We start from the raw sequence: 26,149 nt of genomic DNA on the forward strand, positions 1-26,149 counted from the left end.
GGGACTTCAAAATTTCATGATAACACCTTTAGTTCTTTTTCACATTAGGTAAGTAATTTTCGTACTGAAACAATTACTATTTCATCATTTCTTGTTAAGAGTTGTGTGGCATAACACTGAGTCGACATTTCAGATATTCCTTCTGAGGATACTCTGAAACTGGTTCAAATGTTGTATCTATTTGTCAGGCAACATAATGCACATGAAAACAAAAGATTTTCTTATCAACTCACTGTTGTGTTAAAATTATGATACTAAAATCAAACCAACAATTTAAAAAAACATTAAGACCCGGGCTGGTGTGGCTCAGTGGATTGAGCACCGGCTTGCATACAAAAGTGTCACTGGTTCAATTCCCAGTCAGGGCACATGCCTGGGTTGCCGGCCAGGTTCCCAGCAGGGGTGTGTAGAGGCAACCACACATTGATATTTCTCTCCCTCTTTCTCCCTCCCTTCCCCTATCTCTAAAGATAAATAAAATCTTTCAAAAAAAAATCAAAAAAGCATTAAAGGCCATTAGCTTGTTTACTTAAGTTTTCCCAGGATATATAAATATGATTTCCCCAAAAGTGAAAAATTAACAAATACCTATTTGTCAGCTTGAGGGTACAACTCTCTTTTAGGCTTGGAGTTAAGTTTACACAAACAATGAAGCAAAAAATAAAAATCTCATAATACCTGCCATGATTTGCATCAAAATCTAAAATGTCATTGTTATTTCTGTGACCTTAATGAAGATGAAACATTTATCTTTCAGTTAATATTTGAATGTCATAATATCTTCTAGTGGCATACCAATAGAAGATTGGAAAGATCACTTTGAAGGAGATTTGATCCCCACTCTGTCACTTACAACCACTATGACTTTAGATATGTCATTTAATCTCTTTAAACTTCAACTTGGGAATAGCAATTATCTTGTAGGTGACTGCGAGAATCAGAAATAATACATGTAAAATATTCAACATAGGGACTGGCTCAGAGTAACTTAGAAAATAGACATTATCATTAGAATAAAGGATTTATACCTCAAATAACTCCTTCTAAAGTACATTGAAAATATTTTAAAAATTCAAATTCCACACACTTACAAATAGAAAATCACTGTATGACAGCAATGAAGAAAAAAGTGACAATTTCTCCACATTAGAAAATAATTAGACAAAATGTTTGGAAGCAATCAACAATCTATACTTGGTCAAAGCCATCTGCAATGAACTCATACTCAAGATACTCTCCACATTGTTGCTGTGCTATGAATTATTTATCAGGTACACTACAATTTGAGTGTCTCCCAAAAGAACAGACAATAAAAACGTGTAAGAGAGTAGAGTTACGTAGTCCATTAACCAAACAGCTTGTTAAGTGTTAAGGATGAACTTTTGTTAGAGATAACAGCACAAGTACAATAAATGTGCTTACCTGAGGGGTCTCATGGCCTTTTCTACTATAATTCTGTATGAAGTCCACAAGCCCATGAACCACTGTTTTAACAGCTACCATTGCATTTTCTAGCTGCTCCCAAGTTGGTGAAACAGCATCTAAAATAAACCACCAAGGAGATGGGAAGGAGGGATTTGTCAACAAAAATTCTCTTGTTATTATAAAAGTATTAAACAAGCAAATGAGTATTTTCCTACATACCTGGGTTGGGGTCTATGTTTGCAAGAAGTTCTAAATGAGGCCTCAGTCTATTTAAGTTAGCTGGGTCACCAGTTCGTTGCAAAACAATGGTCAATTCCTGGACACTCTTTGCAAATGATTCTGGAGACTGCAGCTAACAAACAGAAGACAGAATGATTTTTACTCTGGTTCTTATATGACGCATCTTTATTCAAATGCTTTCATTCAGTTAACATACTAAATAGGTTTTCAAGTGTCTTCAGATTCCATAGAATGAGTATCAATGGTGAATCAGATTTTCACCTCAGAATCTGCCCTATGAAACTCATCATTAGACACCGAAAAATTTTATTTGTAAGCTATATTAACTCTCTGGAGTCAGAAGGGAGATAAATAACTGACTTTGTAAGCCAGGCTGCTTTTATGCTAATATCCTGTATTTGCTTCCCTTAGTTTTTTTGAAAGTTAAAAAAGAACAACAACAAAAAAAGAATTTATAGGATTCTGATGTTTAAAAACATAGGAATGAATCTCTGTTTCTCTCTTTAGTCCCTTCAGAAGATTTCAGTACTCTCCAATGTAACAACAATGATATAAATCGGCATCTCTAATTTCACAAACCTTATCAATAATAGATTGCATGTGTGATTTATGTGCCAAGTCACCATAAAGAAGTGAGGACCACTGCTCGGGTGAAATACGGAGTCCTGCTTCCATAGCGATGTGAACAATTTGGGCATCATGCTCTCTGCGTAATGCCTCATAACTCCGAAACTCCTCCTTTAGCTGCATCAGAGAAGAGTCTTCATCCCTTTTGGTAACCTAAATAACAGAAAGGAGAACACCACCCATCAGGTCTGTTCTTTCTTCTCCCATCCATATGTTTTTTTGAGGGGTGCGGGGTGGGGGGAACCTACTATAAATCAGATACCACACAAAGATGATACAAAGAAGAAAATGTCCTTACCACAAATTCATTTTGGAACAAAGCAGAACACATAAGTTAATACATAGTCCTGCCTTCTTCCAATCAGCTCAGCAGCTGTCAGGGAAGAGACATAAAATTATGGTATAGGTGCTATTATAAGGCTCTATGGCAGTGGTTTCACCCAGTGTGCGGCGAGAATTTCTAAAACATGCAATACCTGACTGTTTAGTCGAGGATACTGACCTTTTCCCCTTAGACTGTCAAATTAAAAATGACAACAGGCAACACAACAGCAGCCATCCCGTGTAAATGAATCGGAATTATACCTATCTTTTTTGTCAGATTGGCAAAAAATATATTTTTTAGTGTGCTGCAGAATTCCAGAAATTAACTTATGTGTGTCATGAGATGAAAAAGGTTGAAAAATAACTGTTCTATGGCAATATAAAAGAAAGGAAGTTAAATCTGATTGGTGAGGGAGAGAAGGGGTATCAGAGAAGGCTTTCCCCGGCTGAAAGCTACATAAACTGAGTCTCTAAGAATGAATAGGAGTTCCCCATGCAAAAAAGGGTAAGAAATTGAATTCTAAAAAGAGTAGCAAGTGGTAAAACAGAAACATGAAAGAGCTGAGCACATAGAATTGAAGCCTAACATGTAGGCTGGAAAAGAATCATAGAGGGCCTTATATACGATGGTTAGAAATCTGGATATTATCCTGAGGAAAATGGGAAGCCACTGAGAACATTTAAGCAAAGAAGTGTCATGATCAGCTTAGCCAATTAGCACCACCACATGATGATGAAGAAATTTTTCTGCCACCACAAAAATGATCATTAGGATATTTAGACAGCATTAATCTATATTTCACTTAAGTGATAAAATAGAAAGTTATAGAGTTTCACATGTCCTAGTGAAACTGTCTCATTATACAATGGCCAAATAATTTCCACAAGAGATGATGCACACTTACTTTTGAATCACTAAAACTTGCTAATGGCCACTGTGAAATTTGAAATTTAGGGTTCAGAATACACAGGATTAGTCCAGGGTCTGAAATTTAGACTGGACAAATCATTTATACTGAAAATGATGATATTCTCATTGGTACAATGAAAATATCCCAGACCACTTCACTGGTTATTTCTATTGCTGTTGTTGGCACATGAGACAACAGTAATATGCCCCTAAAAACATTAAAATGGGCAGATCAAGTTGTCATCTGAGAGTTAACTTAGTAGTACCAGTTCACAAGTCTCTTTGGGAATATATAAATACTGTACAGCATATAAAGTTTAGAGCACCCAAAGTTCTAATCAAAATGATCTTAGGTATAATTTAAGAAAGTGCAGAATGTAACTGAGAAGTCACACACTGAGGAAACAAAAGGAGGAATTACCATCTTAAAAAACAGAAAAAAGAAACCCAAAGAACCAGAGGATGATGGCACTCCTCTAGCCACCATGTAAGTAAGGTCCAAGGTCCCTTCTGGGCAGCACACACACCCATCTGCCTGAACAGGAAAGATGGACATAGGTGTCTAAGAGAACCTGGTCCTATTAAAGTTCTATTAAGATGCATCAAAATCACCCATGAAATTTTGAAAACTATAATTTCAGGTCTATTGAATCAGAACCCTTGGCCTAAAGATCACATTAATTTAAAGTATATGTAAATGCTCATGTGCTACATCAGACACACTAAATCAGAATATTTGGGGATGGGACACAAGAATGCATATTTTCAAAGTCTCCATAGGTGGTTCTCATGTGTTCTTTCCATTGAGAACCACTACATTAAACAGAATCATTAACTCCCCTTGTCCTGACTTCATGCTAAAAGCAAGTAAACTTTTGATGCTCTTTTACAAGAAAAACATCTTCAACATGAGGATTCAAGTCAATTAAGGTTGCACTTCTCAAAAAATAAAGAAAACCGCATCAACAACGAAAAAAAGAGTTGCACTTCTTGTTACAAATTGAGAAAACTGACAATACATATGTGACCTTAGAGTAATGCTGTTCCTGAGCAAAAAATGCACTGCATGTACCGACAAAATTCAGGTCTCAAAGCCTATAGAGTCAGGAGAAAGACCTTTGATATTGGTGAGTTTGCTAGAGTAAATGCCACCTGACAGAGAGGACCTTTGGCACTTAAGTCAGTATGATATCCTTATATTTATCTAAACATTTTAAACTACAGGACAGTGAGGATAAAATGAACATAAAATTGAAATAAATTTCTAAACTAATGTTATTCAAACACCAGATATTGTTAGTAGCTATAGATGTGTATTACAATCTAAAACACAAATCAGTATGATACCTATGGGGGGAAACCCCATTAAATCAGTAATACATAGTATGAGAACCTAGTCAGTCAATTCAGGATGACAAATGATCTCTGTAATTTGGCTGCTTATCTCAAAAACATAATGTTTGAGGAACCACAGATTCATTTCAGTGTAGTCCTAAGGACACAAAATCAAGTACTACAATATCAGGCAGATAGTAGCCAAGCCTCATTAATGGAGACAAGTGAACTCACTTGAACACATTTCCATAATCATTAATTGTTTTCTCAAACTAAATACTCTGCCAAAAACAAAACAAAACAAAACAGAATTTTTCCTGTCTGTACTGTTTTTACTCTTGGGCTATAAAACCAGCAAGATAACTTAAATGAGCTTTGGTTTCAAACATTTGTTCTCATTCCAATAGGCAGTATCATAGATGCAATCAATGCAGAAGGAAAACAGTTTCCTTTCAACTCTTGTAAAGGTTCTGTATTTGTGGGGGCCTCTACACAGGTTAACACCCGTTTCAGGAAGTCTCTGCCTCACACACAGGCATGTAACATTTAGACAGTTGAACACCACTTACCTTAAAACAAGAAGCTCGATACAGTAATTGCACAACATGACCAATACTTGTTTTCGATGCCTGAGGAAATCTTGGTTCTAGTCTTTGCACAACAAAAAGTACCAGAACTTTCCTTGAGAGAGCAGAACCATCTTCTAATGCCAGCAACACCAGTTTCAAGGCCTCTTCTTGCATAGCTAGAAGAAACATGAGTTGATGATAAATGAGAAACACTGCAGATCCTATCTGTCACAGATTTCTTTGGTATTAGTTTACAGTGGTTCGTTTTCCACAGTCTGTATTTAATTAGCACACAAAGAAGACATCACGTACACAAATACAGTTTACTTAAAAAATATGTGGTCCCCCGTAACTGCAGAGGATACATTCTAAGACTCCCAGTGGATGCCAGAAACTGTGGATAGTACTGAATCTTACATAGAGGAGTGGGTAAAAGCAGGTTTACAGTTGTGAATACATGAAACACAAAGGTTATTCTTGTATTATTATTTATTTTTATATCATTATATAATACAGCTGTATTGCATGTTTTTTCCTACATAGTAGGTCCTCATGTAGGACCATCAATAGGCTTTGCAATTTTAAGGAGTTTTCAGTGGATTGAGTGCCAGCCTGCTAGTTCGATTCCCAGTTTAGGGCACATGCCTGGGTTGCAGGCCAGGTCCCCAGTAGGGGGTATGTGAGAGGCAACCACATACTGATGTTTCTCTCCCTCTCTCCCTCCCTTCCCCTCTCTAAAAATAAATAAATAAATTAAATCTTTAAAAATCTTATTCAAGAACATGCTATACATACATATATACATACATACTTATGATAAAGCTTAATTTATAAATTAGGCATAGTAAGATATTAACAATAATAAAAATGTAATAGAACAATTATAATAATATTCTGTAATAAAAGTTTTGTGAATATGGTCTCTTTCTCAGGATATCTTATTGTACTGTAACTCATCCTTCTTGTGAAGATGTGAGATGATACAATGCCTACATGATGAGATGAAGTGAGATCAATGACATAGGCACTGTGACTTAATGTCAGTCTGCTAGAAGGGTTAACTGAACACAGGCAGTGAAACACTTTGATAGTCTATTTAATAACCAAGGCAGCTATTAAGTGACTACTAGGCAGATAGAGTATACATTGTGGATGTGCTGGACAATGATAAAGTTAAAAAAAAAAGTCCTTTTATAAAACAGAGAGATACTCTGATAATTAAATAACATACAAAGGATACACAGTATCTAATAATAAATGATAACTTTTTAATGCATGAGACTTTGCCTGTCAGAACTATTTTACATACACTTTTAAAGTGATATTAGCCTCTGGATGCTTTATCTAAAGAAAGTATTAATTTATGTTATTTTCCAGTAAGGGAAATATTTAGAAAATAAATGCCATGAAAGACATCTTTGGGATAACTGACAAACTGGAATATAAACTATAGATCATAATATTGTATCAATGTTAAATTTTCTGAAATTGATGAATGCACTATGCTATAAAAACAGTATCCTTGTTTGTAGGAAATACACCTAAGGATTTCCTTAATGGGTAAAGGGGCATGTAATATGCAACCTATTCTCAAATGGTTCAAAAAGAGAGAGAAAGAGTGCATATAACAAATACAGGAAATTAAAACTAGTGAATGTGGACAAAAAGTACACAGGAATTCCCTGCATTATCGTTTTTTAAATTACTGATTTTGGAGAGAGAAGGGAAGCGGGTGGTGGGGGGGGGGGGGAGAGAGAGAGAGAGAGAGAGAGAGGGAGAGAAACATCAACTTGTTCTACTTACTTATGCATTCCCACTTTGACAGGGGATCGAACCTGCAACCTTTGTATATCGGGACAATGCTCTAACCCACTGAGCTACCCAGCCAGGACTTCTGCATTATTCTTTCAACTCTTTGGCAAATTTGAAATTATTTCAAAATTGAAAGTTAAAAATACATTGGTTCTCAATTAAAAGAATAGGACTTTAGAGCTGAGAGATCATCTAGAATTCATTAAAACTCAACCCCCCGTTTTTTTCCAAGTGAGGAATTGAGGCCCAGAGAAGTTAAGTGACTAGGCCAAGGTTAAAAACTGGTTAGTAGCAAAATGTAACTAGAATCAAGGACTTTTTAAAAAATATTTTAGTTATTTATTTTTAGAGGGAAAAGGAGGGAGAAAGAGAGGGAGAGAAACACTGATGGGAGAAACATTGATTGGCTGCCTCCCACCCTGACCAGGGCCCAAACTGGAAAGGTAAAATTCATGTAACACCCTGGCTGGTGGGGCTCGGTGGACTGAGTGCTGGCCTGTGAACCAAAGGTCTGATGGTTCGATTCCCAGTCAGGGCACATGCCTGGGTTGCAGGCCAGGTCCCCAGAAGGGGATGTGCAGGAGGTAATCACACACTGATGTTTCTTTCCTTCTCCTTCTCCCTCCCTTCTCCTCTAAAAATAAATAAATAACATCTTTTAAAAAATTAAAAAATAAAATTACGGAGAACCTAGTGAGTGTGAAGTGTTATCTCATTGTGATTTTGACTTGCATTTCTTTAACAACCAATGACACTGAACATCTTTGCATTTGTTTTTTGGCTATCTGTGTATCTTCTTTGGGAAAATGTCTATTTAAGCCTTTGGCCCATTTTTTAATTGGGTTGTTTGTCTTTCTATTGTTGAGTTGTGTAACAAAAGATATTTGATACCTAGTCCAGAGCTTATTAGCTAAGGTAATAAACATGTGAAGATATCCAAAGGAAGCAGTCTTAAATTATATTTAAATGTGGATTTTAAAATTCATTTTTCAATTTAACTTTGTATTATGGAAAACTTTAAACCCACACAAAAGTAGAGCTAACACGCACCCATAACACAGCTATTACCAGGAAGACTTCATCTTACTTCTTACCCACTTCTAGTTTGCTTTGGCTGAAGTGTTTTTAAAGTAAATCCCAGATGACATAGCATTTCATCCTTAAATAATTAAGTACCTATTTCTGACACAGAAGGATTTTTTCAAATTTCATGTAACACCATTTCATGTCTAAAAAAAAAAATAATCTATTTCCTTAATATCATCTAATATCCAGTCCATGTTGAATTTTCCACTGTCTCGAAAAATTTTTATAGTTGGTTTCTTTAAATATCCAAATAAAGTCCGTATGTCTAACTTAAAAAACAAACAAACAAAAATCTATACCAGTTCCTCCCCACTCTCCACCCTTCCATTTAAAAGAAAATCCAGTTTATTTGTTGAAGAAATGATCATTTTTCTCAATAATTTCCTACATTCTTGATTTGGTTTGTAGTGTTTTAAAATGTTTCTTTATCTGTTTCATGTACACCAAAGGCTTCATTAGATTCAGAATGTGGTTGTTTTTTCAAGTACACTTCTTATTCCATGCATTCATCAGGAAATATATAAAGCTGGGCTTTCTCCTTTTTAATAATAAGATTGATCAGTGGGGTCAGGGCTTATCCATCTACTATATGTTTTCCCAGCAACCTTTCACCTAATGGTTTTGACAAGGACTAACGATTCTTGTCCACACCCATTAACTCATTTGATGTTGCAAATTTGTGATTTTTAATTTTAACAATTTCTAAGTTTATTAGCTAAAAGAGGAATCTACCCTTCACATCCTGAGAAAATGTCCTTGAAAACAACTGGTAGAGAGCAAAAAATGCTTAATGCTTTCCTATGCCTTTTCTACTTTTCAGAATAATGTGTTAGGATCCAAGCAATTGCCAAAGATAACCAATTAGTTTTTTCTGCACTATCATTACAAAATCAAGGATTTTTAGATAGGAGGGAAGACCTCTAAAACCCAGAATTCATTTATAAAAATTGTGTATTTACTCTTACATGTTTCAACTTCTGTCACCTTCAAAGTACTCTCCATTTATGCAACTCTCACCTATTGAGACAATTTTTCCACTGCTCAAAAGTTTTTAAACTCATCAATTTTGATTCCTTTTAGTGCTTCTGTCATTTTTCGTTTCACTTCTTCCACACTGGCAAAATGTTTCCCTTTGAGGACTTTTTTCATCCAGGGAAACAAAGATCACTTGGGGTGAGATCAGGTGAATAGGGAGCATGCAGCATGGGGGTCATGCCACTTTAGGTCAAAAACTGCTGAACACTCAGCAAAGTGTACACCTGTAAATCACCCATTGTGAAATGGGCAAATGCACTGAAAGAGTCTTTTTAAAAAAATGCACTGAAGCTGAATGCAGCCTCTGACAACACCACCAGCTGGCACACCAATATAGTTGAGTTCTTAGGATACCCCCCTAGCGGAGAAAGCCAGTATTACTAGGGGTCTATCATACAGAAGATAATTTCAGTTTTTTTAGGGGCAAGTCCCCCTCTTTTTTTATTTTCAATCCATTTAGTCATCATTCACTCTGCTGTTCAAACTGTCCCATTTATGTCCAGTTGGAGCCCCTTCAAATTAATTTCTACATCCTTTTGACAAGATTCCAGTAGTTTCTGATAGCTTTTTTGCTTTCTAGCACAACACTTCCCCAGCTCTTCTTGTACTTTTCTACCTTATCCAAAGAACCCTGCTTCTTTTTATTGGTAAATGGTATTTATTAAAGGCCACAATCTGGGTTCTATGGCTACTATTCATTGCTTCTAAGCTTCTTCGGTGGACAGACCTAGGGAACAGGCTCTTTTTAGAAAAATAAAAATTAATTAGTCTGAACTTATATTGTCAATTCAAATGTAAAGACTACAGAATTTTTACATAAATTCTTATATTTCATACTTGTACCTTTTTGAAAATACTGAATATCTTGCTTCCTGGTGGCATTAACAGTATCAATAGACTTATCAATAGTGTGATGAGTGAATGTAATTTAGGATTTATTACATATATCACCAGAAATATAAAAGTCAAAATGGTGTGCTCTAAAGTCACCTGAGGGAATTCCTTCCTGATGAATGTGCTACCAACTGGATGTTTTCTTTTTTAAAAAAATATATTTTATTGCCCTGGCTGGCATAGCTCAGTGGATTGAGCGCAGGCTGCGAACCAAAGCATCGCAGGTTCAATTCCCAGTCAGGGAACATGCCTGGGTTGCAGGCCACGGCCCCCAGCAACTGCACATTGATGTTTCTCTCTCTCTTTTTCCCTCCCTTCCCTCTCTAAAAATAAATTTTAAAAATCTTTAAAAAATATTTTATTGATTATGCTATTATAGTTGTTCTATCCATCCCCTTTATTCCTCACCCCACCCTTCACACCCCCTCCAACTCACCTTCCCGATTTAGTTCAAGTCCATGGGTCACACATATAAGTTCTCTGGCTTCTATATTTCCTACACTGTTCTTATTCTCTCCCTGTCTATTTTCTACCTATCATTTATGCTACTTATTCTCTGTACCTTTTCCCCCTCTCTCCCTGTTCCCACTCTCCCACTGATAACCCTCCATGTGATCTCCATTTCTGTGATTCTGTTCCTGTTCTAGTGTTTCCTTAGGGTTTTTTTTGTTTTGTTTTGTTTTGTTTTTTAGGTTTGGTTGTTAATAGTTCAGAGTTTATTGTCATTTTACTGTTCAGTTTCAATCTTCTTTTTCTTAGATAAATCCCTTTAACATTTCATATAATAAGGGCAGGGTGATGATGAGCTCCTTTAATTTGACCTTACCTGGGAAGCACTTTATCTGCCTTTCCATTCTAAATGATAGCTTTGCTGGATAGAGTAATCTTGGATGTAGGTCCTTGCCTTTCATGACTTGAAGTACTTCTTTTCAGCCCCTTCTTGACTGCAAGGTTTCTTATTAGAAATCAGCTGAGAGTCTAATGGAAACTCCTTTGTAGGCAACTGTCTCCTTTTCTCTTGCTGCTCTTAAGATTCTCTCCTTATCTTTAAGCTTGGATAATGTAATTATGATGTATTTTGGTGTGCTTCCTTGGGTCCAACTTCATTGAGACTCTCTGAAGTTCCTGGACTTCTTGAAAGTCTACTCCCTTTGCCAGATTGGGGAAGTTCTTCTTCATTATTTGTTCAAGTAAGTTTTTAAATTCTTGCTCTTCCTCTTCTTCTTCCGGCACCCCTATGATTTAGATGTTGGAATGTTTAAAGTTGTCCCAGAGGTTCCTAAGCCTCTCCTCAATTGAGTTCTAGTTGCATATTTCTTTCTTCCTTCTGCTCCAAACCACTGATATGAGTCCCGGTTTCCTTTCCATCACTGTTGGTGCCCTGTACATTTTCCTTTATTTCACTTTTCATAGCCTTAATTTTTCCCTCTAATTTGCGACCATATTCCACCAATTCTGTGATTACCACTGTTTTAAACTGTGTCTCTGATACGTTGGCTATCTCCTTGTCACTTAGTTGTATTTTTTCTGGAGCTTTGATCTGTTCTTTCATTTGGGCCATTTTTTTTGTGTGTCGGCATGCCAGTTATGTAGCAAGGGGCAGAGCCTCAGGTTTTCACCAAGGCGGGGCAACCACATCACTGTGTTGTAGCTGTATGAGGGGGAGGGGTCCCAGAGGAAACAGTGCCACTTGCTCTGCTCTCTGCTGGCTTTCAGTCACCTTCCCCGCTTCCCACAAGCAAAGTGGGCCCTTCTGGTGTAGATTCCCAGGTATGTGAGCTTGTGTACATTCTAGGACCCTGTGTGTCTCTCCATGAACTCTCTTGTGACATTGGGAGTTCCTTCTGCCACCTCAACCCTCAGTTTTTTCCTGTCAGAGGCTTTGAGGTTTTATTTCCCCATGCTGGAACCCTGGGTTGTGTGGTCTGTTTTGCTCCCCAGTTGTTCCTCCTGGTTTATCTGCACACGAATGAGGGACCGCCAGGTTGGCCAGCTGCTGCCTATCCCACCCAGTTCTCCAGCTGCTGCCTTGCTGCAAGTTCTCTCCACCCCTGCTGCCCAACTCTGCCCCTCCTACCGGTCTGGATGAATGTTTCTTCTTTCACTCCTTGGTTGTGGGACTTCCATACAGTTAGTTTTTCTATCAGTTCTGGTTGTTTTTTGTTTTTAAATTTGTCGTCCTTCTTCTGGTTGTGCGAGGAGGCATAGTGTATCTACCTATGCCTCCATCTTGGCCCTATGTTTTATCTTTATTTTTTTTTAAGATTTTTTTTAAAATTTATTTTTAGAGAGGGAAGGGAGAGAGAGAAATGTTAATGTGCGGTTGCTGGGGGCTGTGGCCTGCAACCCAGGCATGTACCCTGACTGGGAATCGAACCTGCAACACTTTGGTTCGCACCCCGAGCTCAATCCACTGAGCTACGCCAGCCAGGTAGATGTTTCATCTTTTTAATTTATTTTTTTGGTATTCATTTTACTCATTTTATTTAAATTTTTAAAATATATTTTTACTAGTAACTAAAATTTGTTTTATAATTACATAAAACATTTATATGGGCTCAAAGTACAAAACAAGATACATTCAGTGAGGTCTAGCTTCCATCTGTCTGCTTTCTCCTGGTTTCTTCCTCCTCTACATGAGTTTATTATTTTTAATTTTTCCTACCATTGTTTCTTTTAGAAAATATAAACAAATAATAATTGTATAGTTTTCCCTTTCTTAGGTAAAAGGTACTACAATAAGCACATTATTCTGTACTTTGTTCTTATTTTTTCACTCAATGTATCCAGAGATCACACCCTAGGAGAACATACACACCTGCTTCGTTCCTTTCTACAGCGGCACAGAACTCCATTAGAAACGTGTACCAGATTACTAAACCAGTCTCTTATTCACAGACATTCAGGTAGCTTCAGATGTTTGCTGTTATAAGTAGTGCTTTGTAACTTTATGCACCCTGTATTTTTTTGCTGTACTTTTGGGATAAATTCCTAGAAATGGGACTGTTGAGGCCAAAAGGTAAATGCATAGGTGACACTGCTAGATATTGCCAAATTCCTCTAAAGTTTGTACTACTTTGCATTCCCCCACAACTATTGGATGAAAGCACCCATTTTCTCATAGTCCTGACGACGGAGGTCTGTCTGGAAAAATTCCAGCCATTGTCAATACAAGGAGAAAGGTTTGTAGGACATCAGTGTAACCTGGCAGCTAAGGAAAGTGGACTGGAATGCATATGCCTGAACAATGACGACTTCACAGTAGTAGTCAGTGGGGGTAGTAGACACTGTTGAGTGAGCATGTGTACTGTGTGGTTGTAGCATTCAAAATGACTGACCAAATATAGCAATGAATCTGCATCACATTTTGTGTTAAACTTGAATATTCCTCTGTGGATAGTTTGGATGACTCAGAAGGCCACAGCTACAGGCAACCAGAGACTGGCAGCTTCATCACTACAAAGCACCCACTCATCACATCTCGAAGAGCTTTTTGGTGAAATAACGAATCACCCAGGTGACTTAGCCCTGCTATAGCCCAGATTTGGCACCCCGAGACTTCAGGCTTTTTCCAAAACTAAAATCGCCTTTGAAAGGGAAGAGATTTCAGACTGTTGATGAGATTCAAGAAAATATGACCAGGCAGCTGAAGGTGACTGGGAGAACTGTGTGAGGCCCCAAGGTGCCTACTTTGAAGAGGACTGAGCATCACTGTCCTATGTATAATATTTTTTGTATCTTTTTCAATAAATATCTATATTACATGGCTGGATACATTCTAGACAGATCTTGTATATTGTTAAACTTTTGCGTTCTGCCAATCTGAGAGGTTAGAAATGGTAGAATTAGTATAATATTAATGTATATTTCTCTTAATATGAGATTCAGTATCTTTTTATATGTGTGAGGGCCATTTATATTACTTTTTCCTATGAATTTACTGTATACATCTTTTGTCAATTTTTCAATTGGGTAGCTGGTATTTTTGAGGTTTTACAAGTACCTTCTATATTAGTTTTATTAGTGCTTTATATGTGAATAATGCAACCATTTTACCAAGTTTTTCATTTTTTAAATTCTGCTGATTTCTTTTGTAATGTAATTTTAAAAATACATATATATTCAAATATCAATCTTCTCTCCTACTGCTTCTGGATTTGGAGTCAAGAAGTGTTTATTATTCATAGGCTATAAAGAAATTCACTCTTGTGTTTGTTTTTATTACTTGTATACTTTACATTTTAATCATAAGTACTTCTGACCTATTTGGAATTTATAGACCTATGGAGAGTATAAGGAATTCATTCAATTTTATCTTTTTCCACATGTCTATTCATCAGTCCAAATTCATCATTAGAAAGTTTTCCTTCAGGCCTTGGCTGGTTTGGCTCAGTGGATTAAGCACCAGCCTGGGAACCAAGAGGGCCGCCGGTTCGATTCCTGGTCAGGGCACATGCCTGGGTTGTGCGCCAGGTCCACCATTGGGGGCGCTCGAGAGGCAACCACACATGGATGTTTCTCTTCCTCCCTTCCCCTCTCTCTAAAAATAAATAAAATCTTAAAAAAAAAAAGTTTTCCTTCAAAAAAATAAAGCTTCCGGAAGATAACACAGGAAAGTACATCATAACCTTGGTGTAGGTAAAGACTTTTTAAACAAAATGTAATTGGTAGTAACTATAAAGAAATCATCCTCTGATGATTCTTTAAAAAAAAATTTCTATGTTTTCCAACTTTTAAAAACAATAAAAAATTTTTTATATTTTTTCATTTAAAAAAGTTTACTGTTCCTTTACTTACCACCTGTGTAATCTTAGGTCTCTTTCTAACTCTGTTTTCTAACCTATAAAACTGGATCTGTGTCACCTCTCCTGAAGGACACTGAGGATTAAATGAGAAATTTATTCTAAAACACCACAGCACTGTCTATCATATAGATTACATCAACAAAAACTGGTTTATCTTTAATTATGTCCAGCTTTGTATGTATAAAGAAAGATGGGTTGAGCCTGGGGATTCACACCTACCTCTAGATACTGGCATCCACTAGCCTTGGTAACCAATAAAAAAGGCAAGATAGTGCTCTGTCTTACCTGGCCCTAGAAACTGGCATCCTCGAGCCCTGACAGCAGCCCACAAGTTGGCAGACAATTGCTGAGGGTTCTGGTGCTGTAATATCAGTTCCGTTACAGTTCTTTCTCCAAGTGAACGGGCTGCTCGCATGGCTCTTACACGACCTTCTTCCTCTACCAGTTGACAATTTACAAGTGTCACCAGTTTCCTTTGCATTGGACGGCTCAGTGCACTCTGATTCAAACTAGCTACACCTTTAGAAAAAAAGGAAACAAAGAAAACTAAAGTTTTTTCAATTAAAAAAGACAAGCCAACTTTTATCATTTGTATTTCACTATTAAGTCACAATTCCTAATGAGTCCTCTATAAGGTAATTTCCTTGCTTTAAAAAAAAAATCAATCTGTCTCTGTTTATTACTATCCCGTGGTATAGGACACTAATTCTTGGTTACTTCAAATTTTATTTAGGTATCCTGTCCTCTGGGTTATATGTAGCCCTCAAAAAAGAGTATCTTTGGCATATGTAGTCTCTACTAAAATTATTGAAGGTAAATATAAAGTTGAAGGAATGAAAAGTTTAATCTAAAAGGAATGATTATTAACAGCTCTATTTTTAAATTTTATACAAGACATTAAGAACACTGCTTAAGGGTAAGATCTTAGATCCTGTAACCCCTTTTCCTGACTCAAGGATCCTGCTCCAGCAATTCTTGTCTCCCTCCCTTATCATCAAATTTTTCCTTTTCCACTTGACTATTTCCATCAGCATTAGTAAGAACAAGCAAGTTGTAGTTCTTTCATCTTAAAAATAAATCCTGTTATTTATCCGTCTTCTCCTACCAGCTCTGCCCCATTTTTTTCCTCTCTTTTGTAGAAATCCTCTAGAATTGTCTATATTCACTATCTCCAATTCCTTTCTCCACAATCTTTAAAACCTATTCCAATTAAGTTTTTGCCACTATCACTTGACCAAAATTGCCGTGACAGTTTCTTCTACTTTGCTAAATCAGTGGTCAATTCTCAATCCTTCTCTTACTTGCAGTAGCACTCAACACAAACATCATTCTTGACTTCTTTGAGCACTCCTCTTTACATGGCTTTCAGAACACCATATTCTCTTAGTTTTCTTACTTTCTTCTTTTTTTTTTTCCAGTCTTTATTTTCTGATTGTATCTTTTCTTCCTGTCCTTTTCTTTTTTTTTTTAATCCTCACTGAGGATATGTTTACTGATTTTAGAAGGGTGGAGGGAGGGAGAGAGAGGGGAAAAAGAGAGGGAGAGAACATGGATTTGTTGCCTCCCATACATGCCCTCGAACCTACAGCCTTTTGGTGTACAGTACAGTGCTCCAACCAACTAAGCCACCTGGCCAGGGCAACTTCTTGTCTCCTTAATGTTAAAGGGCCTCGGGACCCAGTTTTCATTTTCTTTTCTACATTCACTACTTAGGTGATCTCACCCAGTCTTACTGCACTAAATACCATCCATATGTCAATGACCCCCAAAGTTACAGTTCCTGTATCTCATTCCTTAATATATATCAACCAGTTACTCAATAGTACTCAAGTGAAGATTTGACATCTCAAACTTAACATGACCAAAGCTGAACGGCAAATCTTCCTACCTAATCCTGTTCTACCTACAGTATCCCTTATCTAAATTGATGACAACCTCCCTTAGTCCTCAAACCCAAGAGTCATATTGACTCCACTCTTTCTCTCATTCCCTACATCCATTAATTTAGGAAAGCCTTCTGGCCCTACCTTCAAAATATACCCAGACTATATCCAAGTCTCATTTCCTTCACTGATTATTAACTCATACCCTTGATTTTTATACAGAATTCTCAACAGATCAGTTGGAATGATCCTTTTAACAGTAGTCAGATTGTGTCACTCCTCTGCTCACAACCCTGGAGTGACTCACCAATTTTACTCAGCGCAAATGCTCAAGTCTTTAAAATGCCCTATAGGCCTAAGCGTCTGGCCTCACAGTTTCTTCACTTCTATCTCACACTACTCTCCTCCTCATTTTTCTGTTGTTGTTCTTTGAAGATGCTATGCATGCCTCAGGAACTTGGCTATTCTCTCTACCTGGAAAGGTCTTCTCCCAGGAACCTACATAGCTAACTACCTCACCCCTTTCATCTCAGGTTCAAAAGCTACTTTCTTACTGGGGTCTATGCTAATTACCTTATTTCAAATTGCAATCTGCCCTTCTTGCCTCATCCTGATATTTCTGGTCCCTCTTAATGTGTCATTTTCTTTCTATAGCAACTATCATTTATAACATAGTACAAAGTTTGTCTTTTTTATTATACTTACTGTTTATTATACGTTCTCCCTGTTCTGAACGTAAGTGCTATGAGGACATAAATATTTAATCATGTACCTCAAGTACCAAAATAGGACATGGTACTTAACTACATGCTCTTTAGATATCTGATCAATGAATAAATGAGGTGGACAGGGTACTCTCTCTCAAAAAAAATCACTATGTCCAAAATATCAAACAGTGCAAAGCACAGAGCAGGTACAGAATAAATACTTGACTGATCATTCAACAACATTTTATTACATTTATGATGTGTTAATCACTGGGTATCCAGTGATAAACAAAACAGAATTTCACCTCTGTCACAACACTTAAAATAATTTATTGCACTTACATTCCTATCTCCCCCAGTAGACAGTGGGCTTTGTTAGAGAGGGATGGTAACCACTGTAACTGCTCAGTAAAATTTAATGAATGATTGATGAATACATGAACACATAAAACTGTCTTAATAGGACTTATCAAAGTGAATATTCTGCTATAGCACAATTAGCTTAATCAATAAATACAAATATTACATAAAACTCAGTGTGTTGCATGTTTAATAAATTCTTAAATTAATAGTATTGGTTATTTCAGAAAATAATATAATAAATGTTTTCAATCAAAAAGTTTTCCAAGATCCCTCCAAGCAAACTCACTTTCCAAAACTCAAAATGGTTTGACAAGGTATCAACATCAAATCTATCAAAGTAAATTATTTGTTACCAAATCCTCCTCACCAGTAAAAACACTTCTGAAGAACTTACCTTTACCTCCACTTAGTGGTTTTAAGTAGAGCGCCAAATCTTCAACACATTTCTTTGCAACTTCATAGTGTTTGTTCTCACCTAGATTACTTAACTTGATTGACTGATGGTCTGGAACCTTAAAAAACGCAAAAAAATTTAAGATATAAATATAAACATATAAATGGATGAATGTATTTATATATTTGATAATAATCTTGGTGAGTAGAAAATTATAACACAGAGACATATACATCAAGGTAGTTTAAATAAAATTAAAGGCAAACACCTAGTTAATCTGCTTTCTAAGAATCAAGAATATCACACTTAATAGCAGGGGCTAAGTGCATTAAGGAATTAAAAAAAGAAGCAGGCAGTTAATATTATTGTATCAATGTTACTTTCTTGGGGTTGATAACTATACCATAATTTTGAAAGATGTTAATATTAGGGGAAGCTCCAGAAAGTTATACAGGTTCTCCATAAATTTTTTTGCAACTTTTTCTGAACAAACAACAAGTAGAATTTGAGGGCCAGGATTTTTTCCCCTTAGCACTTAGTACCTTATTATGTACTTACTATATTTACTGTCCCCCCTTGCTAGAATATAAGCACCACAGGACAGTGTTCTCAATGAAAGGTCAAAGCTGCATTCTGCCACTTCTACCAGTCATCTTAAGTAAATTACTTAACTGCTCCAAGTCGTATTTTCCCTATCTGCTAAGATGACAATCCCTATTTCATTGTACCATTATACAAATTCAATTTAATTCAAAAAATGTTTGTATTCATGGGGTGCTTACCATGTGCCAAGCACAGTTTTAGGCACTAGGTATCTATCAGTGAGTTAAACAGACAAAATTTTGTGCCCTTGTGAAGCTTACATTCTAGGGAAGAAGAGAGAAGGCAGCCAGTAAATAAAAAATATGTATGATAAGGTGATCAGTAAAAATTTTAGAATAAGAATAAGGGGAACTGGGAGTGCCAGAGAGAGATTGCAATTTTAAGGGGGATGGTCAGGATGGGCTTCCTTGGAATCAGGGCATTTGAAGAAAGATGTAAGAGAGGAGAAAAAATGAGCATTCTAGGCGAAGATAACAGTCACTACTATTAAAGCCCTCAGGTGGGAATACTTCTGGCATATTTAACAATTGATTAGGAGGCCGGCCAGCTTAAGCAGAAAGAGCAAGGACAGTAGTAGTAGGTGAGTGTGAAAAGATAAAGCACACTGTATAACCTGCAGGCTATTTTAAGGGCCAACCCAGACAGAGAACATCTATTTAAAAGACAAAACACAATACCTGACCTATAGCAAATGCTAAATAAACGGTAGCTAACAAAAAGTCTACGGTATTTTATTGGATCTAAGATGCCACTGTTTGCAACAGGCACCATCATGGAAAAATGTTGCCAGTTAAATTATGACACATGACTGATTACAGATGCATCTGGGTTTCAGAATGTCTAACTGGATTATTAATGTTGAAAAGAAAGGCTGTGCTTTAAAAGGAAAATTTCAAATATAAAGATATTATGGAATGGGGTATTTTAATTCATTGAATTTTCTAAGATATGATTAATCAGAAAAATCTTTACTTTCTCGCTTTCATATGTAGTGCATGACATGCAAAATCTTCTTCTTCACCTGTAAAATGGGGATAATAACTACCTGAAAGCTACAGGAAGAATTAATAATAGATGTTGAATGCCTACCATAATACCTACACAAAGCAGGCCCTCATTAAATGAAAATTACTATAAATCTAGGGTCTTGTTCTGATTTGATAAAACAATTATAAACAACAAAGTAATTTTATAGCACCTGAGCATAAGAAACTGTACAGAATTTGATACTGACACTCTGGAAAATGGTTTTCAATATATACATCCCTACGGACAACTTATTTTCTCATTTATAATATCATTCTAAATGTCAAGTGAAATTAAAAAGAAAAACAAAAACCTCCCTTTGAGGGTTCTAGTTGGTTGCTTTCTGGCCAAAACTGTGATTACATTTCTTTTCATATCACCATCACCTAGTATAAAAATATTTATGTAAGCTTATATAAAAATCTTATCCACCAACCTTTGTATAAACACAAATTTTGACCACAGCATTGAACACAAAGAAATATATAACCATAATAAAATTATGGTTTTGCATAAGGATTTATGACACTATTTAAAGAAAATCTTTTGCTGAATACAATCATGAAAATCAGGTACACATTTTTTTTTGTTTCAAATATCATTAAACATACTTTGTGTCCCTTAATGAACAAAGTTCTGTAATTATTACAAACACCAAATTAGTAACATCTTGAAAGCTCACCTGGGCTCCAACTAACTGGAGAAGTGCGAAGTTGACAGGAAGCACATCAATGTCTGTGTTGATGGCAGTCTGGTCAAAAGGACAAGCTTTCCGGTGAAGTTTATTCAAGCAAGTCTTGCAAACAGTGTGTGAACAACCTAAACTGATGGGTTTGTGCACATTCTCATCGAATTCATTATAGCAGATTGGACAGGACAGAAATTCTGTCCACTGAGCTGCCTGCACAGGCATTGTGGAAGCTGGATGCTCCGGTTAGCAGTCTAGCAGATCATTATTTTGCTGTGTAGTGTTTTCTACGCTGGAAATGGACAAATGTAAGAATTAGTCACATATCATTCACTAACCTTTCAAGAGCTGACTATAAAGTCAATCATCATAGCCTGAAAACCTAAAATACTTCTGGATAACTTTACATGTTTTGAGCGTCTTTTTCTTTAAGTCTACTTGCTGAATTAAGTAAATTTCTGAAATTCTGTCCAGAAACAATATTGTAACAGTGTCCCTTTTAAGTAAACGTATTTATATTGGTTGCTCATATAACAGTCATCAAAGCTTTCTTAATGACTACATCAAATAAGCAGATTAATGTTCCACATTTCATTTTTAGGAACACAAATTATTTGATTGCTGGTTTTTTAAAGTGTTTCCCTTGGATATCTACTACCCCAAACATATTAAGGTATGGCCTAAGAATTAGTGAACTTTGCCAACTATTGATCTGAACAATATCATAGTGAGTCAAGTGTGAAGAAACAGCTTTGCCACCTGAATGACATCAGTCAAAGGTATATGTTCAATTTGGCAACTTCACAAGAGGAATCTCTGGTCAGAACTTTATTAGAAGGCTAACTGATGTACTGAAAATAAAGGTGTAAAAGAACATTGTGATGATACAGCTATTTATCCATAAATTAAAGAAAGATGCTGACTTCAAAATACCCTGCCAAAGTAAAAAAAAAAAAAAAAATATATATATATATATATATATATATATAGTCTTACAAATGTTGAATGTGGTTCCCTATGATACATTTGATAAAACATATCATTTAGAGATTAATAAATATATATTACACAAAACTATCAGGTCCAATGAGCAGAATATAGAAAAATAAAATATTAACATCTAATAATTCAAAATTGGAAAACACAAAATATAAATTTCTATTTTTGCTGTGATTATAGTGAGAAAACTATATTTTCATATGATTAAAAGGCACACAGAAAAAAATAACCATTTTATTCTTATTTCTAAGATGAAACTGTCTGTTCCATGATTTTTAGTAAAATAAAATACTAAGTATCAAAACTATACTGTCCTCTAATTAAAATCTTTGGATACCTACTTGAACATTTTACATTTAACAAATTCTCTGCATCTCCCAATACTAAACTTATATAAGTCTGACAAAGGTTCTCAGATGAACAAGGAATCTAGGTATTTAGGGCAATTAAACAGCCAATGGTTTATTTCACAAGAATGTTTACCAACCCAAATATATTAGTTCCTCAGAAACCAGATATTTAAAAATGAGGTCAGATTCAAGACAGAAAGGTATATAACTGATTCTCCAATATCCCCACATCAAATTGAAGAATTTTATTAGCCTTTATTGTGCTTTTTTTATGTTCACAAAAACTAAGGTTTTAAAAATATCTTATAAAAATAAATTATAGGGCTTGCTACGTATAAAACACCCTATATAAACTTCCTCAAACAGCTCTAATGGAATGCATCTAATATACATTGCCACATCTATTAATGCCATCAATCTTAAAACCAGTTAGTTGGCTTCCAACTTTAGAGATGAGCAGTAAGCAGGTGAACACATCACTCCCTGAAACTATTTAACATTTTTAATGTTCAGCTTACCAGGCTGCAGAATTATACAAGGAACAGAAGGACTCTGAGGAAGAATAAATTTTATCTTAAATCTACTACTGAGAGCCATGTGAGCAGATAAAATATTTATCAAAACAAGACAACTGCACCTATTTTTTTTAATAATGGCCACCTGGTTGGAAATGCTAATTTGGGGGGTCAGGGTATCAGAGGCCACTTGGTAATAGAATAGTAGCAGCAAATACTCTTTCCTTATAGTTTTCCAAGATCAACCGAAATACTTTACATTAAAGTTAATTAGTGTGTGTTTAGGGGAAGGGAATAGGGAGGAGAAAGGCATTCATGTTTGAACTAAACATAAAAATATTATCTTTTGGATTTTTACCTATTAGGTTTGGAGTGTTTCAAACTATTCCAAATACACTTGATAGTTTTAAAATACCAGATGTTTTAATATTAAAATTTACTTTCTAGTAGAAATTTAATTAATACTTTTACAAGACAAATTCTGCCAAAATGTTGACAGTAACTCTGTAATTTTTCTTCTCTATGTGTCAGATTCTAACTATCTGACAGAGAAATTATGAACTAAATTCCCCATAAGGATTGGTTTGATTTTTTAAAGATGTTTTTCTTTAGTATCATTATCAATAAATTCTAGATTTCTCAATAAAGACAAAATAAAAGTTTACCTAAAACAGAGAAGTTTCTGTAGTCCATTAAAACGCTTAATGAATAATGACAAAATAGGACTTTCACTTCTTTAAAAAAGGCACTTTGTAAATATTTACCTAGAAAACATTTTTATAACTATCAAAAATGATAGCCTATTGTCTTTATAACTTATTTTTAAAAGCATCTAAATGACCAATGGCAACCTAAGATTATATATTAATTTGGAAAACTTCTAGATTTGTATGAGTACATTCCATAGTAACTTAATTGAATCTATGGAAACCTAAATTGCTAATAACATTTATTATGGTTAATATTGAAATATTCATCCTAAAGATGCTCCCAAAACATCTCAAATTGAAATAAAATGGATTACAAAGCTCACAACTTTAGATATATAAAGGGACTACTTAAGAAAATCATTCTAATTAAATTATTTATATTAAGTAATTTCAGTTACTAGCTTCTAGAATTTGAAGAATAAAAAGATAAAGGACGTTAGTGAGAAACACTAAATTAAAGGTGGGACTTTAAACATATTTTTACTCAAGCAACTTTTCAGACTGTAAGTTCCTTGCTATGAATACTCACTCATAAATAGGAAGAGTAATAGACATCTCTCATATGATACAAGTTACAAACTGCTTTAAGAGCAAACTGCATACCAGCTAAGTACTTTCACTTTCTGATAACAGATCGCCAAGATATTATGCAGCCAGTTTATGACTATGACACCTAATTTTAAAATGCCAGAATAAAGTTTATGCCTCTTTCACTTTCATATAATTTAAATAGATATAGTATTTTACATTTCTCTTAATAAAGATGTAAACATTAGGGCTCAGGTCTGTTAATTAACACTCCTTTTCATTCTAGCTCAGCTATGTAAATAACTTAAGCTACTGAAATGGATTTTAATTAGTTTTGGACTTAAAAATTATATTTGCAACAACTAAGTACAATTTAGATCTTAACCTATAAAACAAAACCAATTAAAATCACCTGTAAGTTCTAAAACTAAGCATTCAAACACATCACAAGGGTTGGAGCAGAAGGAAATCAATCACAATTTTAAAGACTGCTAGTTATGTAACTTTAGTATAAGTTAGGAAAGATGTTTTGACTCCAGTTTTACTTCCACCTACTATGGAATTGAACTGAGGTTTTTATTAAGTATGAAGTTTTGGGGTTTTTTTTTTAAGTCCTCACCCAAGGATATGTTTGAGTTTTTAAAGAGAGAGGAAAGGAGAGAGAGAAAAACAGTGATGAAAGAAACATTGGTTAGTCCCCTCCTGCACGTCCCTGGGATCCAGCTGGGAACTCAGGTAAGTCTCCCGAGGGGGACTGAACCCACAACCCTTTGATGCACAGGATGTTGCTCCAACCAACTGAACCACCTGGCCAGGGTTTAAGTATGAGAAGAGTTAATGAAATAACTTTCAATTTTAATTAATGTAGCCAATTAAAGTTTTGCTTCTTTAGTGATGACTAGATTTGAAAAGTGCTTATTTTTGAGAAGGAACTTTCTTCTGCCTACCAAATAATGGCCAGTGGATAATTTTTTTTAGTATTCTGATTTTTAAGAGGATACTCTGTCAGGAAGTTTTTGGTTTGCATGTGTCTTTTTTTTATTCAGATGATTTATTCTTTGGAAGAGATCCTCTAAAACAGTACTGTCCAATACAAATATAATGCAAGCCACAAGTAACTGAAAAATTTCTAATAGTCACATTAAAAAAAAGGGAAAAACAGGTGCAATTAATTTTAATAATACTTTTTCTTTAACCTAATTTTCTGCAAAGTATTACTTCAACATGTGATCAATGTAAAAAATTGAGATATTAAAAAATTTGTACTACATTTTCAAAATCTGGTGTGCACTTTACACATTCAGCACATCTCAATTCACACCCGCCTCATTTCATGTGTTCAACTACTATGTCTGGCTACTAGCTAGTACTGGACAATGCAACGCTCCTTAAAATTAGAAAGTGACATTCAGAACTAACTTTTATTGAGAATTTGAGGTGAAAGTCACATCTACACTTAAGAAGGTTTTTATAAAAGTATAAAGCCCTGAGGATCATAATGATGTCACTTATAGTTATGGTACTGGGTGCAAAACATTATTTTTAATTTTCACCTAGCTTTATTTTCCCTCATGCTTCCTTTTTTCATCAGTAGAAAGTGAAACTTCGACCCAGTCCAAAACAATAAGCAAGTACTTATTATGATAAGACCCTGTTGTAAGTTTATTTAGTATTCTTAGATATTACATACGACGTAGAAGTTCTATTTTTGAACATAAAATTCTGTGTAAAGAAAAATGCACTCCCTCCCCAAAGAATTTTTGTTAACTTTGTCAAACTAAAAGACATAGCAAATTACAAAAGCATAAAATGAATTAATGAAAACATTAAAAAAGGACATAAAGTCTTCTTGCATGTTAAATGAACTCATCAGTAATAATAGATCAGGAGTTACGCAAAAGATCCACTAATAAACACGACAGCAATTAAGTCCTCAAAGAATAGGAGCCAGTTTGAATTACAACATCTGCTTTTGCAATATTAACATTTTGTTCTAGCAATTTTCCAAACTCTACACTTTTTAAAACACGAATCTCCAAAAAATGGCAATACTAAAAAACGGTCTTTGACAGGTTGTGATGGTCTCTGTATTTTTCAGGAATCGAACGTGGACGTAAACAACAGACAAGGGATGCCATGTTGCAACAGTGCTGTAGCTCTAGACAGATAAAAGAAGGCGATAATGGCAGAATCCATGAACTCTTAACGTTTCAAGAAGCCTTAACTAGATTTGTATATTTAACTACAAAAAGTCTCCACGGGCTAACTGAAATATTTGTTTCTTTGCTTTTGGGAAATTATAGCAATTTAGTGTAGCACCA

At 35.4% G+C, this 26,149-nt stretch overlaps 1 protein-coding gene and 1 non-coding gene across 4 annotated transcripts in view; both read right to left on the reverse strand.

Moving 5' to 3' along the window:
• Positions 1–26,149, reverse strand: part of RC3H2 (ring finger and CCCH-type domains 2) — a 47,887-nt gene that overhangs the window by 20,413 nt on the left and 1,325 nt on the right. For all 3 annotated transcript variants that reach the window (XM_028509515.1, XM_028509524.2, XM_028509543.2), the window contains exons 2-8: positions 20,721–21,018; positions 18,410–18,527; positions 15,348–15,581; positions 5,431–5,606; positions 2,245–2,445; positions 1,645–1,777; positions 1,423–1,541 (exon numbers count right to left, since the gene is read on the reverse strand). In XM_028509515.1, the coding sequence (XP_028365316.1) occupies positions 1,423–1,541; positions 1,645–1,777; positions 2,245–2,445; positions 5,431–5,606; positions 15,348–15,581; positions 18,410–18,527; positions 20,721–20,951 (1,212 nt within the window). In that variant the 5' untranslated portion in view covers positions 20,952–21,018. The remainder of the gene's footprint in view (positions 1–1,422; positions 1,542–1,644; positions 1,778–2,244; positions 2,446–5,430; positions 5,607–15,347; positions 15,582–18,409; positions 18,528–20,720; positions 21,019–26,149) is intronic.
• Positions 1,867–1,977, reverse strand: LOC114514625. The gene has a single exon (XR_003686087.1). It is a non-coding gene; the product is annotated as a small nucleolar RNA SNORD90 (small nucleolar RNA).

The sequence above is a fragment of the Phyllostomus discolor genome, chromosome 3 (assembly GCF_004126475.2).
Source record: "Phyllostomus discolor isolate MPI-MPIP mPhyDis1 chromosome 3, mPhyDis1.pri.v3, whole genome shotgun sequence".
Classification (NCBI taxonomy): Eukaryota; Metazoa; Chordata; class Mammalia; order Chiroptera; family Phyllostomidae; genus Phyllostomus; species Phyllostomus discolor.